General features: G+C 63.8%; 1 protein-coding gene across 1 annotated transcript; it reads right to left on the reverse strand.

The window, feature by feature from the left end:
• Nucleotides 1–1743: 1743 nt before the first annotated feature.
• HELZ2 (helicase with zinc finger 2) lies at nucleotides 1744–14619 on the reverse strand. The gene is made up of 19 exons (XM_087819235.1): nucleotides 13565–14619; nucleotides 13092–13275; nucleotides 12906–13013; nucleotides 12008–12519; nucleotides 11281–11922; nucleotides 9871–10654; nucleotides 9580–9655; nucleotides 5699–9500; nucleotides 5368–5546; nucleotides 5144–5275; nucleotides 4904–5065; nucleotides 4674–4821; nucleotides 4436–4552; nucleotides 4165–4357; nucleotides 3864–3998; nucleotides 3525–3743; nucleotides 3235–3391; nucleotides 2986–3153; nucleotides 1744–2891 (listed from the first exon to the last, which is right to left on the reverse strand). The coding sequence occupies exons 1-19, from the start codon at nucleotides 14587–14589 to the stop codon at nucleotides 2767–2769; spliced, it is 8868 nt and encodes a 2955-aa protein (XP_087675361.1). The 5' UTR covers nucleotides 14590–14619; the 3' UTR covers nucleotides 1744–2766.
• Between the last annotated feature and the right edge of the window lie 672 nt (nucleotides 14620–15291).

The following is a 15291-nucleotide window of genomic DNA, read 5'->3' on the forward strand; positions in this document are numbered from 1 at the left end:
CAGATCAGCATATAGCTGTTTGCAGGTTGATCCACCCTCCAGCCCTTTGCCCCTCCCCACCAATTCCTGGTGTGCAGCCCCATGTGTGCAACCACCCCCTTGATGTTGCCTTGATAGTCTGTCCTTGCCCTACAGTGTGGTCCTGTGCCCCGGGGTGGCCAACAGTGCCCCTCCCCGTGCACACACCCACTCTGGATGAAGATGATGTCAGTGCCCACCTGCTCCTGCAGCTTGGCTGTGTCCAGCTCCAGGAGGGACATCCCTGTGTACCCTGGCTGTGGCTGGGAGGACGGTCAGCACAGGTAACCACGTGGTTGCTAGGACAGCAAGCCCTGAGAATTGTGTGCCAGGGATGGTGATCAGAAACAGAGAGCCCCTCTCCCACTGTCAGAGAAGTGAAGGGATTTCCCCAAAAGGACCCAGCACCCTCCCCCAGCTATGGACAGGGTGCTTTTAGGCAGGGTGGGGGCTCCTCTCCCAAGCTTGTCCCACTGTGTGCTCCAGAATGCCATCCAGGAGTCAAACCAATTGTCCCACACTCTGTGGCTTCCTGTGGCTACGGGGTGCTCTCTCCTGGATGTCCTGCAGGGGTCCAAGGGCCCAGGCCTCGTGCTCCTCAGAAATGGAGGGTGCAAGGGACAGGAGTGGGCCGGGGACCAGGGGCCAGGGATTGGGGTTTGTGCTGGGTCATACCAGTCAGAGAGGGGCAGGCTGGAGTGGATTCACCAAGGGAGGTGCATAGGGCACGCCCAAGGGGGTTTCCTCATCCTGGTGTCTCCTGCTGGCAGCATGACCTTGTGCCCTCGCCCGGAAAGGCACCTGCCCAGAGTCTGCAGGTCCCACTCTGTAAGAAGCTCCACTGTGCCCTTCCGGGTACAGCCCTTGAGGCTGGTCTATGCCTGCCCAGCCTCCACGCACCTGCCATGCTCAGCCCCGCCTCTTCCCCCAGCTGCCCTCCCTGCCTCCCCCAGCCTGGATTCCCTCAGCAGTGTATTTGGGGCTCCACTGCCTCTTCCTCTAGGGAGCCCTCCCAGACTCCAGACTGGTGGGGTCTCAACTCCCTGCCTGGGAGTCCTGCTCAGTCTCTACTTAAGTGCTTGACGGTGTCATGAGATACCACCAAGTTTCTCAATGCCTTAGGGCTGCCGTAGAGTAGACAGCTCGCTTGGAGCCTCACAGTGAACACACAGGACACAAAGGCCAGAGACCCCTTTTCTTTCTGTGACCTCCGGACCCATCTGCTACCACTTATCTCTCAGAGGCCAGGGCCCTGCCACACCTTCCTCTGTGCAGCTGCGCTGTAGGGTGGGGGGCACTGGGGGATCAGCCACACACAAGCGGAATAGACCAGGTCTACCCGCAGGGGACATGCAGTGCCCAAGGTCCTGGGTGGCACAGGACCTGCTGGCAGCCTTGGGGACTTTGGACTTAGATTTTGGGGCCAACACCGCCTAAGGTCAAAGTTCAGAGGGCTGGGCACACCTGCAACACCTGGACAGAGCTCGTGGGCTGTGGCCCCTCCTCCTAGCCGGCTTGCCAGCTTCCTTTGTCCTGGCAGTTGACCCTCAGCCAGCAGCTGTGTCTTCAGCTGTACATCAGGGACAGCACCCACTCCCCCCACCATGTGCTCCACATCTAGCATCTGCGACAGTGGGCTTGTAGCCTCAACAGCCACTTCACAACCCAAAGCAAGAGGAAGGGCCACCCTTTTGGCCCCCAGGCAGACCTCAAAACAGCCAGAGGTGAGAAAGCAGAGTGACTTTTATAATAAAATTAATGTTCAATCATATAATAGAGTTCAAGAAAAGATACAAAATTGGAATGTAGAAATTTGATTTGTAGAAAACTTCAGCATCAGACAAACACAGACACATTCCCTTCCCCTCCCCTCCAGGCTCTGCCACAAGGCCACAAGTGGGGCTGGCCCCTCCTGGCATAAACAGTGGCCACGGGGACAGTAGGAAATTGCACTGAGACCCAGGGTCAGAGCTGCCTTAGGGTGAGCTAGGTTGGGGGCAGATGTGGAGGAGAGGTTTCCAGAGAAGGCAGGACACAAATGCCCCTGAGGGGCAGGGAAGATCCTCAACCCTGAAAAGACAGACACACCCATTGGGTAGGTTTTCCTGACCTGTGGGGAGTGGCGTGGGGGTGGGGCAGAGCACACAACAGCCCATCCAGGGGGGCCAGACCCCATAGGTCAGGAGGGGAGTTCAAGGTGAGGTGGCCCCTGAGGGACATAGGGCTGTGGGTGGCAGAGAAAAAGCCCTCGATTCCAGGGAAGCCTCTCAGCCCTGAATTTGGGCTGAGGACCCTGTTCCAGTAAAAAATAAATGGGTTTTGGTTTATTTAAAAATAGAAAATAAAGCTGAGCTCCATGGCTGGCACCCAGTATGGTTGGGATGGCATCCAAACACCAAAGAGCTGGGATTTTCTTCCTGACCTCAAACCTTCCCAGTGACATATGTTGGTCCAGAAGCTCCCAGCCCCACCCCTGGGATGCTCCCCGTCACCACAGTGGCAACAAAAGCAAGTAAACTGGGAGGATGGGGACTAGTCTTCCTCCTTCGCCCCAAGCTCGTGTTCCCCCCAGGAACAAATCAAGACTCCAGAAGGTGGTTAATGTGCATGACCACGACCGACCTCCAAAATCCCTGCCCGGTCAGGTGGGCTTAGGTGGCGGGGCAGTGGCCAGCAAGCAGAGGAGGGCTTGCGACTTTTCTGGCCATCCTGGCAGCTTGAGGGCAGTGGGTGGCTGAGGTGGGCCCTTCAGAATAACACAGCTGGCCTCCTCCGGACCTGCACCTGGCCAACAGGCACCAGGCTCCGCTGGGCCTCACAGAAGTCCAGGAGTCGACGCCACAGTGGGCAGCATCGCAGCAGGAGGTGGTCTCCTGCAAGAAGGAGGAATCAGTGCTGGCTTCAGCCCCAGAAGCAGCCATACCCAGCCACTCCCCCAACCTCCCACCCCTTGCCAGCAGCCCTCACCGATGAGGCAGAGTCCCTCCTGTGCCCTAGTAATGGCTACGTTCACTTGGTTGGGGTCCACAACGAAGCCCAGGAACCTCTTCAGCCAGCTCTTAGTCGGCCGCTGGTCCAAGTCGCTCTCGGGGCAGGAACGAACGGTGCTCACCAGCACATAGCGCCACTCACTCCCTGGGGACCGAGGGCATGGTGAAGCCCACTCTCCTGACCCCAGGCCCAGGAGCCCCACCCAGAACCAGCCTCCATTCTTACCCTGGCTCTTGGTGATGGAGCACACGGTCACTCCCGTGACACCCTGGCGCACGAGGCCCTTGCTGATCTCTGCAGCCTGTGCATTGTAGGGTGTGAGGATGGCAATATCCTTGGGGTCCACTGTCCTGTCCAGGGTCAGCTGTTTGGCAATGCGAACCTGAGGGACCAAGGGGCTGCTGGTGAAACCGGCCCTGGCACCTCCCCACCCTAGGCACTGGGGGCCTCACCTACTCCTTTGCCTCCTCCCCTAAAAAGCCCTCCCTGACCAAGGAACACCACATGACACTCACCACCTCTGCCACCTCCTCCAGGTTGGCCTTTGAGTTCTCATTCCCTTCATCTGTGGACACCAGCAGGCTCTGCTCGTGGCCCTGCACATGGCCAAAGATGACGGGGCAGCTCTCCCTGTCAGCATGGCCTAGGACACTGGGTGGCCGCTTCAGGTCCGGCCAGGTCTTCAGCTTCTTCTGGTAGAACTCCATGGAAGGGAAGCTGCAGATGCCCTCGTGCTGCCGGGGAGAACATGAGCGAAGGACAAGCTACCATCCACTCACCCTGGGCCCAGGAGAAGGCCAGGGTGAATGCAGGAGGCGGGCAGTGGCAGAGGTGCTGAGGCCAGGCTGGCTCACCATGCGGTACTGCGTGTCCAGCATATAGGCATCCCTGTGGTACCTCTCGAAAAGAGACCGGTCCAGCCCCAGGCTTTGCAGCTGCTCATTCTTGACCACAGGCCGCAGCTGCTTGTGGTCCCCAAGAAGAACCACCTGGAGAGACAGACAGGTATGTTCTGACACCCCAGACCCAGAGGTACCCAGCCCCACGGCCATTGCCACCCCACCTCAACCTGCCCTCCATGCGCTCCCTGCATCCCAGGTTCGAGGTCCTCCCAGTGATACCTGCCTGGTGTGCCCAGCTCACCACCTGCCTCACCTTCTCAGCCTGCGAGAAGTTCACCAAGGGGATGAGGGTCTCGGGCTCCGTGGCCATGCCTGCCTCATCAACCAGGATCTGCCGGACGTTCAAGTTCTTGAGGCTGGCTGAAGCCGCACAGGAGCACGTGCATAGGATGACACTGTGACGGTCCAGCTCGAACTTTCGCGCCATCCCCAGGACCCTCTTATACCTGTGTGGGGACATCATCTGTCACCCAGGGACCTCCCACACCAGGAGACAGCTTCATGGTCCCAGGCATGGAACTTACTTGATGAGGTCCTCCTCGGAGAAAATCTCCCCTCTCTGCAGCCGGGTGTCAAAGGCCTTGATGCTGGATGCATAGGGGTTGGAGGGCTGCCTGATCCGGTGGTGCAGGGTGATGCTCCTGGGGGGGGGGGGGTACTCTGTGAAGCCCCATGTTACCCACTGCCCAAGGTAGGGCCGTCTGGACAGCTCAGGCCTCTCCCCTCCATCCAAATATAGACAGACAGACAGAGAGACTGCACCTGAGGGTCTGGTTGGGCCTCCCCTCCCGAGGGGTCTTCCTGGGTGGGCCCCTGCTGCTCACACCCGGCACTGGGAACTCGGTGGCCTCTGCCTGTTCACTGTACACGCGAAGGGGCTTCAGCTCTGCTTTCCTGCTCAGGAGCATTCCTGGGGGCAGTCAGAGCATGAGTGACTATCCCCTGGGCCCGGCATCCCCAGGCACAGCCCCCATATGGCTGACCAAGTGCACCTGCCAGGACATCCACTGATTTGTTGGAGGGGCCACAGTACAAGATGCAGGGGCCCCCCAGCTGCTTCTCCCTGCAAGGGGTGCCACAGGCTGGCACCAGCTCCTCATTTGACTTATAAAACCAGAACACAATGTGGAAGCCCACCACCGTCTTCCCTGTGCCTGTGGACAGAGAAAGGGTGAGTGGAGCTACTACCTGCTGCCCGGGCACCCTCAGCCCCCCCTCAATGTGGGCCCCACCTGGTGGGCCCTGAATGACGGTGAATTGCTTCTTCATGGCCTCCCTGACGGCCCCATTCTGGCTGGGGTTCAGTTTGTGGCGGCCTCCGGGAATGTCAAAGGTCTGTCGCTCCAGGAACCTGTTGGGGGTCCCTGAGGGAGGAGCCAGGCTTCCTTGAGCTCTGGTGCAGGGCAGGCAGGGCAGGAGGAAGGGGCACAGGGAAGCTGGAGGGCCCCCCACCTACCTCTGCGGAGGGACTGCTGACCAGGAAGGTGGCGGGGAGGGTGGCGGGGAGGGTGGCGGGGAGGGTGGCAGGGAGGGTGGCGGGGAAGGTGGCGGGGCAAGGGGATGGGGTGGCCCAGGGCGATGTTGATGACCAGCTGAGACGCATCCTTCAGCCCACGCACAGCTTCTTCCTTGCGGCTGGGAGCATGTGGGGGTGGAGATGGACACTGAAACTTCAACAGGACTCTCCTGGGGATGGATCACTGCCCCAAAAGAGGGAGCCCTAGGAGTTTTCACTCTTCCCACCCACAAACCTCTCCCTGGCCTCTGGCCCTGGGGAAACCACTCACAGGTCAGGAAGCTGCTTTGGTAGCACCTCAATGGTGAATGGGGTACCAGGCCTCAGTACCTCTTCCGGAACCTTCTCCATGGCCATGTGGTGAATGAAGAAGCGCACCTGCTTGTCCACCACTTGCCGGTCGGCCCGGCTCTCTGGATTTGGGTCCCAGTCCTCCGTTAGCCCATGGGCCACCCAGGTGTAGGTGTCAGGGTCAATGCTCAGGACTGGGCCTAGACTGCTGGGCCCACAGGGCGGGATGGCCCGGGGAAGCTGGGCAGGGCTGGCTTTGGGGGGTGGGTCCCCGGCATCGGGCATAGCCCGAAGACCCTCAAGCCGGATGCAAAGATAGCAGTGGCCAAAGCTGACATCGATGCTGTGCTCGCGGAGGAAGGCAGCCTCCAGGCAGAAGCTGCCCTGGAGCTGCCCCTGCTCCGTCCGCTCCACATCCCAGGCTATGCGCACATGCTGCAGCGTGATGGTTTCACTCTCGGCGACAGCACTGGTGGCCGACTCCAGAGAACAGAATGACTCCCACACGCGGCAGTAGTCCTCCACGTTGGGACAGCGGTCCCGCCCGGCCTGGGGCACATGGCCCGAGAAACAGTCACCCGCTCGCTCCACATGCTCTAGGCACAGGCTGAGGCCCGGCGCCACCAACCACAGCTGCAGGACCGGTGCCAGGATTCCCCGCTGCAGTGTGGCACTGAGCTGCACCTGCAGTGTGTCCCCGATGCCCAGCTCCCGGGCCACCTCCACAAAGTGGCCACAGCGGCTGCGTGACACTTTCCCCAGCTCCCGATGCGGCAGCTTGACAGTGCCCTGTTCCTGCACAAGGGCAGCCACCTCCAGCCACCTCTGCTCCTCCACCAGCTCTAGTAGCTGCTGCCACAGGGCCGTGTCCACAGGCCAGGTGTGAGAGTCCATCAGGGCACCAGGCAGTGGGAGGCATGGCCTGTTCTCCAGCACCGAGTAGACACGGCGTCGCCACTCCAGCCGCAGGCCCGACCGGCTTACCAGGTTGTATGGGTGCTCTGCCAGCTGCAGGGAGCGGTAGTAAACCGGGCAGAGGTCAGGCAGGGTCTCGGGGTTGACTGGGAAGAGCAGCTTGAAGCAGCGGGCACCTGGCTCTACGTCCACCACAAAGCCCAGCTTCTGGCACGGCTGGGCCTTGAGCCGCGTGGCCAGGTGCAGGCTGCAGGCCCGGCGCTGGTAGCTCTGGGCACGTGTGTGTTGGCGGCTGAAGTCTTGGCAGAGCCTGTTGATGTCCCTGGAGGAGTAGGCAGAGCCCCCCTGGCCCAGTGCCAGCAGAATCTGCCGCTGCAGCACCACGTCCAGGTACCTGCGGATGGGCGAGGTGGCCCAGGTATACCAGTCCACCTGCAGTGAGTAGTGACTGGCCGGCTGCCGCTCACCCTGGCTAGAGCGGCCAAAGACAGAGCGGCCCAGGGCCTTGCGGAAGTCCAGGCCGGCGGCAGCCAGCGAGGGGTGCATGTCATCTGTGGTGATGAGGTCCACCAGCAAGTTGATGTCCTGGGCTTGGGCAGCAAGCTGGACGTGCCTCCAGAGGGAAGCCAGCAGGTGGAGCTGTGTGTCGGGGGTGCCGCGGCCACGCAGGCGATGCCTCAGGTGAAGGGACAAAGGCACCAGCTCTCCATGCTTCTCACTCACAGCTTCGAGCTGGTGGCCGTTGGGCGTGGGCTGCCACCGAAGCGGAGTGACCGTCCGGGTGCACTCACGGCCCACCAGGAACTCGGCCACCAGGCTGTTGAACTGGATCATGTACTCTTTGACCATGGCGTGAGCCATGCGGAAGCCCAGTGCGCTGTCCTCGTCCGGCTGCTCGTAGTGGAAAGCCGCCTGTAAGCGGCGCCGGCGCAGCACCCGGGCGAAGTGGCACGCAGCCAGGACGCAGGCGTCCACGGAGTCCAGGCGGGCGGGCAGCTCCAGGCCGGCTCCCCGCTGCCCTCTGATCACCTGCTCGGCTTCCTCATAGGACAGCTGGCAGTCGGAGCAGATCACGGAGGGCGCAAAGTGCAGGCTTTTGAGCTGGTCGCTGCCTTTCTCGAAGGTGAGGAAGAGAGAGATGGCGAAGCGGTCCTTGCCTGGGAGGAGGCTGAGCATGTCCTGGCAGAGGCCAGTGGGCAGCATGGGCGTCGGCTCCCGGTTGGGGGCATAGAACGCAGTGCCCCGTCTTCGGGCCTCCACATCCAGCGCCCCATCCCTGGCCACGAAGCTGGCCACATCAGCAATGTGTACAGCCACTTCGTACCTGGAGCCCAAGTCCCGCACACTGAGGGCGTCATCCAGGTTGCAAGCTCCCTGGGGGTCCACAGTGAAGGTCAGGAAGCTGCGGCAGTCGTCCCGGGAGCCAGGCACCCGGCCAAGCTCTGCGTGGTACTTCTGCAGTGCCTTGGAGACAGCAGCTGGGTCTGGCAAGGGTTCCCTGAGGCCGTACTCCAGGTCCAGAATGCGGAGGCCCTGCTCCCAGGTGGTGGCCTCGGGGAGCACCTCCAGCACTATGCCCAGTGGGTAGTAGAAGCGCTCCCGCCAGACCACAATGCGCACCCAGAAGAGCCGGCGGCGCCTGGCCTGAGCTGTGAGCCGCTCGTACCCCACCCGCTGCACCCGGCCCTGCAGGATGCGGTGGATGGGCACCTGCAGCGGGTCCTTCAGGTCGGCCACGAAGATCTTGGTCACAGAGCCATCAATGGGGGTCATTATGCGTGGGTCCCACTCATCCATGCGGCACACAAACACCAGATCACTGCGCTGCCTCTTCAGCACACCTAGCACTCGGCCCTGTGGCCGCCCCAACAGGCCCCTTTCACTGCCAAGGATCTTGACCAGCACCTCATCCCCACTGAAGGCCATTCCGCAGTGCAAGCGGCCCCTGAGCTGAATGAGGCCCGGCCCCTCGTCGTCCAGTGGCACGGCCGTCGCCCGCTCGAAGGTCTCCGGCGTGAAGATGCATCTGTGGTGCCGCTCGGGGTCCGTGAGCAGCAGCTTCCGCAGAGCGTCCCGCGGCAGGTTCACATACTGCCGGGCCTGCTGTGGGGATGTGGGCCTGGCCACAGTGTCCAGCAGCCCGTCCTCCCGCACGGTCACCATCACATTCCGGCTCTCGTCCAGCAGCTCCTGCAGGATGGAGTCATCAGCGTTGAGCTCCCAATCAGAGGGCCAGAAGTTGGACTCAGAGTCCTCGGGGTCCTCGGCATCCTCGCCGTCTGTGGCCGCCGGCCCTTCCACCGTGTTGGCTGAGTTCCCTACTGACACTACATCCCCACCTGCTGGGCACCCCCTGAATGCAGACCCTGAAGCTGTGTCCCTGGCCTCTGCCTTCAGTGTGGCCATGTCCCCAACAACCGAAGTCCTGGCCAGGGATTCACCCTCTTCAACCTTGGCCATGGCTGTATGCTCTGTGGCTGGGGCTCCTGTTGCCCCCTCCTCTGGGACAGTGTCCCTGGCCACCGTTGACACAGATCTCTCTGCTGGTGGGACTGTGGACTGCTGGTAGCGGGCCCAGCGTTGCCTCTGGATCACGGCCTGCTCGATGTGCTCCAGGGACAAGCCCTCAGGGCAGATGCTGCGATGCTCCACACACTGGTGGATGAAGCTCTTCCAGAGCTTGCTGCAGGCCCCAAAGGAGCAGAGGGCCACGGCGTCTCCCACAGCCACCACCTGGGACTGGGCGCGAGTCATGATGGTGTTGAGCACGCGGGCATCTGTGAAGAACTCCAAGGCAGGTGCGCCCGGGCTCTGCAGGCTGTGGTGGTTGTGGACCGTGCTCAGCACCACCACCCGGAACTCCCGACCTGTGAGAGGGGGCACAGTCAGCCTGGGTTGGGAGGATGGCCCCGCCCCACTCCACCCCAGCCCCATCCAACCACCCACCTGGCAGGATCTCAAAGCTGCCCACAGACACCTGGCCCAGGTCCCTCTTCCTCAGCTCCTGCCTCAGCACACTCACCTGGAGACACACGACCACATCGAAAGCCCAGGTGAGCTCAAGGAGGGCCCCAACAACCACACCCAGCCCTGGTGCCAAGCATGGGGTTCATGTCCCACATACACCCTGGGAGATGAATTCCTCAGCTCCTCTTACAGAAGGGGAAACTGAGGCTGTGGAGACCACAAGGGGAGACCATGTCCAGTGGGGCAGAGCTGTCCCACAGTTGGGCTTACCTGGGCTCCATGGGACACGACACAGATGTGCTTCTGCTCACGGCTTCCCCAGCAGTGGGGCCAGGTGTTGTAGAACTCCTGAACCTGCTCCACAGCCTGGAGGACCTCGGCCATGTTGATCCAGGATGTCAGGGACAGGTCACGCTCGGGGTTGCCCGCCACATGGCAGAACATGAGCGGGTAGTGCCGGGGGTGGCGTGGGACCTTGCCACGGGCGTGGATGGGGGTGCCCTTGGCTATGTAGAAGTGATGCGAGACGAAGGCGACAATGGTCTCCGTGGAGCGGTAGTTCTCGTGGAAGATGACCCGGCTGCGCTGGGCAACCTCGTGTGCCTGCTGCTGGTACAGCTGGAACAGACGAAACAGCAGCGTGTGGCCGGCCGCCTGTGCCCTGGCCACACTGAAGAGCCGGGGCGTGACCTGCATGTGGTCCCCTGCCAGCACCACACGGGTGCTGGGCAGGGCATAGCGCAGTGGGGTGAGCGCCTCGCACTCCAGCATCTGGGCGGCCTCGTCGATGAGGATGTGCGAGAAGAAGCCGGCAGGCACCCTGAGCTCTCGGGCCTGCGAGGTGGTGGCCACCACAATGCGGTGCTGCTCCAGCTCGGCCTGCGTGGGCGGGCGGAAGGCCCGGCGATCCTCCGTCAGGCAGCAGTATTGCAGCGTGGCTGCGTCAGTCTGGCTTGGTGGGCGGTCCGTGTACATCACCCGCAGCGGTGTGGCCTCAGGGTGGCCGCTGCTCACATAGCTGTGGAAATGCTCCTGGATGTAGATGTCGGCCGCACTGAGGGGGAGAAGGGCACATGGGGCTTTGGCAGCTGATTACTAAAGTGCCTACTGTGCACCTAGCCCTACCTGGATTCCAGGGGTTCAAGGGAGGCAGACAGACCCATGGCCTTCCCTGACAGAGCTTACATCTGCTTCTCCTAAGAACAACAGCAGAACTTTGCCCCAGGAAGTGCTGGTAGGCCGTGCCATGTCTACCCACGCCCTGCCCCTTGGTCCAGGGCCTCTGCAGGGGCATCCACAGCCCCACACTCAGACAGCAGACCCCAATCCCCAGGGCACCTGGCCTGGGCCTGAAGCACAGATGTCCCCTGTCCCTTTCAGTCCAGGACTGACCGCCTATCAGGGAGAATCCCAAGGATCAGGGTGCCTGAGACTCACTTCAGAAGTGCACTGCCCCCCCCACCAGTGTGCACAGGGCAGCCCAGCCCAGGCTCCACTCCACCAATGGCCAGGTTGCCCAGGCACATCCATTCTAGAACTAGCCTCCCAGGCCTCCAATGAACCTGGGAACCAGTCAGAGCCCTAGGCCCTGAGTCCACCTTCTTCTCTTGGGGTGACACCACCTCAGCAGCACTCGCTCAACCCAGGCAGCATGGCAGCAAATGGTGGCTCTGGGCTCACCTGTTGGTGTGTGTGCAGATGAGCACCTTGGTGTGGGGCTGTCGGATGACCTCCAGGGAGGCCATGGCCAGTGTGTAGGTCTTGCCCGTGCCAAAGGGGCCGTAGATGAGCAGCGGGGCGACTGGCTGTGTGCCCCCAGAGCTGCTGCTGGCGATGAACTCCACCGCCAGCTTCTGCTTGTGGTTGCCGTGCAGTGCAGGCGGGCTGGGCCGCGGACGGGGCAGGGCGCAGGCTGGCAGGTAGGGAACCACCAGGCGCTCCTCGGGCAGTGCGTCCACTGCCTCGTGCCAGAGGCGGAAGGTCAGCAGATCGACTTGGAACTGCACCTCCAGCACAGGACTAGCCTCAGGCTGCAGCCCTAGGGCCGTGCAGCAGTGGGCAGGGAGCAGCAGCCACCTCGCCTGCTCCAAGCTGGCCCGGGTCTCCAGCCGCACCTCATACACAGTGTGGTCAGGTGCAGGCACAGGGGCCACAAATGCCGTGCTAACCGCCCGGCCCAGCAGAAAGCCCTGGTCTGTATCTGGGGTCAGGGAGGAGGGGATGGGGACCTCTGCATAGAGGGCTCCCGGTGGTGGGAAGAGCATGCCTAGGGCTGGCGTCTCCAGTGAGGTCTTCAGGGACACGGGGCCCCGGAGGTTCAGCCTAGTGGGGAGGACGTGGGTCAGCTGAACAAGGCCAGCCCTCTGCGGCCGGCACCCCAGCAGCCCCTGCCCACCGCCCCACGCACCTGGCCACCAGCCGCTGCTGAGCCGCCTCCTCCTCATAGAGAAACTGGTGCATCCTCTGCCTGTAGTTGGCGCAGGTCAGTGCTCCCGGGGCCGGGCCGCCGCGGCAGAACTCCAGGGCCAGGGCAGGCACCTTGTATTTGGCCATCAGGGCTATCTGCTCCGCTGTGCGTTCCACACCAGGGACCACTTGGCGGTTGCCAGTGTGCCAGCGCTCCAGCTCCTGGTGGTGGCTGGGCGCTAGGGTCCCCCCTGGGCGGTGTTCCTGGCCCAGCTGCAACTCCAGTCTCTGCAGCAGGGCTGGCCGGCGGCCAAAGTCAAAGACCACCCACTGCTCGAAGGTGCCAAAGGAGGCACTCTGCACACATACCCCCACTTGGAACTCTGTCGGGCAGTCGGGCACGCAGAAGCGCTTCCCCTGTGCATACACCTGGCCCAGCGGGAGGCAGGGGGCCACCAGGGAGAAGTCTGCTCCGGGCTCCTGCTTGAGCAGGGCCACGTGTTGCAGGGGTTCCTGAGAAGAAACTGGATGGTTAGATGGCCGGAGCGGCCCTGTCCCACCTGTCAGGGTCCAGGCTGGCACAGGCCCCTCCCCAACCCCTGAGCTTCCTGTTGTGTCCCCAGCAGGTGCTCAGCCTCTCTGGACCTGTGTTCCCCATGCAAGGTGGGGTCACAGAACCGGTCCAGAAGGGCCCCATGCATGCTGAGCAAAGTGAGGGATAGCATGGGATGCTCAGCTCATGGTGGTCACTAGCCTAACCCCTTGCTCTCTGCCAGACACTCCACAAAATAACCCCACAACCCCAGGCACAGAGACCACCCCCAACATACACACAGGGGACGTTGCGTAGGACAGCGGCTCCAGACCCCAGCCGACTCAGGGCTATGCAGACCACTCACCTGGGAATGGATGACAAACGTCCAGTTGTGCTGAATTTTCTTTTCCTGGGCCTGATGCACCAGGGACTGGTGGCAGGTGACAGACACACCATCGATGGTCTCGGCCAGCTGCACAGGGAAGCCAGGCTGTCAGCAGGGTGGCCCTGGCCCCTGCCCTCCCTGGTCCACTCACAAGGCCCCACTCACCACCAGGACCTCACTGCTGCTGCGATGGTACTCGGCCAGCAGCCGCTCCCGGTAGGACACCAGCCCCTCCTGCCAGGCTGCCTGCTCCCGGAGCTCCGCAGTCCTCACTCGCCGCATCCACTCCTGCAGCTCCTGCTCTGAATGTGCCTTGGTGCAGACAACCCCATACTCACAGAGGGCGGGCCTGGAGGGAGGGAGGTCAGCAGGCAGCCAGGGTGAGACCCCTCAGCCCAAAAGAGGCCTGTATGGGGGAGCAGGAATAGATTCCAAGCTGGGGATGGGATGGGGGCAGAGATCCCCTCCATCCTGTCCACTACTGTGCCCGCAAGATAAAGCTGGCACAACCTCTGGGGATTTCCCATGCCCACCTAAGGTGGATGAGGTGCCAGCCGGTCATGCAGAAGGAACAAGGAGCCCCTGGTTCTGGCTGAAAGTAGGTCATCCCCTCCCGGAGCCCCGCCCACCGGCCCTACCTGGGACAGAGCTCGAAGGTGGAGAGCCCAGTGGGCGGGCTGCGGTGTTCCCAGACCACGGCCTGGTCCTGGGCCACCATCTGCACATGCTCCTGGGATGAGCAGTGGTTCTCAAAGGCCTCCTGGGAGTGGCAGGTGACCAGGCAGGCGTGGCAGTACAGCCGGCCTGCAGGGGACTGGCCACGGGGAGCTGTGTGCCCGTCCCCCCTAGAAGCAGGGGACGTGAGCAGGTCCATCCGCTGCAGCCCACCCAGCTGCTCGGCCTCCCACACGGCCATCTCCACGGCACTGTGGGCATACTGGCAGCGGGATGCCCCATGCCGGCATGGCTGCCCTCGCCCCACAAACATGCAGTAGGCCAGCGGCTGGCGGTGCTTGGGCTGCGGCCGCACCTCCACCACCTGCTGCTTGCGGCGGCCCTCAGAGCTCACATGGGTCAGGAGCGAGGGGCAGGTTCCGTGCTTGGGGCAGCGACCCTGGGGGTCCACAGGGCTGAGGCGTGGGGGGCAGTGCCGGAAGCAGCGGCCGCAGAGCAGCTGGAAGTGGCCGCCAAACTCCTCTCGGATGGTGGCCGCGGGACTGCGCAGCTCACCCTGGGCCCCGCCGCCCTGCACGGCAGCCTTCAGCCACAGACGGTGGACGTTGTGCTCCCGCTCGAAGGTCCAGACCAGCGCCTCCTCGGGGCTCCGGGCAAAGGTGCAGTGGTTGCGGTGCCGCCGGCAGCCCAGCCCGGGGCTGTAGTAGCGGCAGACCTCGTAGCGCGCCGGCCGCGGGAAGCTGGGCCGGCGGTCCACCTTGCGCCAGACCCTGCTCTTGGCGGCCCCCCTGCAGCGGGCCAGCAGGATCTCGCGCGGACAGCCGTGCTCCGCGCCGGCCGGGCGCAGGGCGTAGGTGCTCTCGTTGAGGCGCCGGGTGCAGCGGGAGCAGCCCAGGCACAGGTCCACCTGGGCGCACAGCCTGGCCAGAGGCGGCTCCTTGGTGGCCGCGGGGCGGGTGGGCAGCGGGCCAGGCCCGGGGGACACCATCTCCGCTGCAGGCCTGGCCCTGTGGGGCGGCGTTCGGGCTCAGCTGGTCCTCGGGGCTGTGCGCGCTTGAAGTGTGGGGCAGAAGCGAAGAGGAGGTCAGCCTGAGGCCAGGAGGGGCAGGCGCCCCGCGGCAGGAGGGGCTGTGCGCCCAAGGGGCGGGGCGCACGACCGGCCGGCCCGGCCCCCCCGCAGGGTCCCCGCGGTCGGAAGCTGGGGCTGCCCGCGCCCCGCCCCCCGCTCCCTCGCCCGAAGGTCGGCCCCCGACGTCTGAAGCCCCCCCCCGTGCCCGCAGGGACAGCCCGGGGCCTGCCGGCGGGAGCCTGGGCGGGGCCGCCCCCACGGCTCCGGGACGCGGGGCTCCCCAGCGGGTCCCAAGTGGGAAAGGGGAACCGGCTTCCCCCGAGGAACTTTCAAGGGAAACTCTGCGGCTCGAAACTGATCTTCAGGAGGAAGTGACCGGGTCAGCGCGGCGGCGGGAGCCCCCGGCCGCGGGGCCCGCCCGATGCCCGCGGGGTCGCGGCACCTCCCGGGGCGCTCAGGCGCGGGGCGCGGGGGGCGCGGGGCGGGGGGCGCGGGGCCAGAGGCGCCCCTCCCCCAGCGCGGGGCGCGGGGCTGCGCCGCCCGCGGGCGGGGGTCGCGGCTGCCCCCGCTCGGCGCCCCCGCTCGGCGCCCCCCGCCCCGCCCCGCCCCGCCCCGCCCCCC

This window comes from Miniopterus natalensis, chromosome 7, assembly GCF_054644295.1.
Source record: "Miniopterus natalensis isolate mMinNat1 chromosome 7, mMinNat1.hap1, whole genome shotgun sequence".
In the NCBI taxonomy this organism is placed as follows: Eukaryota; Metazoa; Chordata; class Mammalia; order Chiroptera; family Miniopteridae; genus Miniopterus; species Miniopterus natalensis.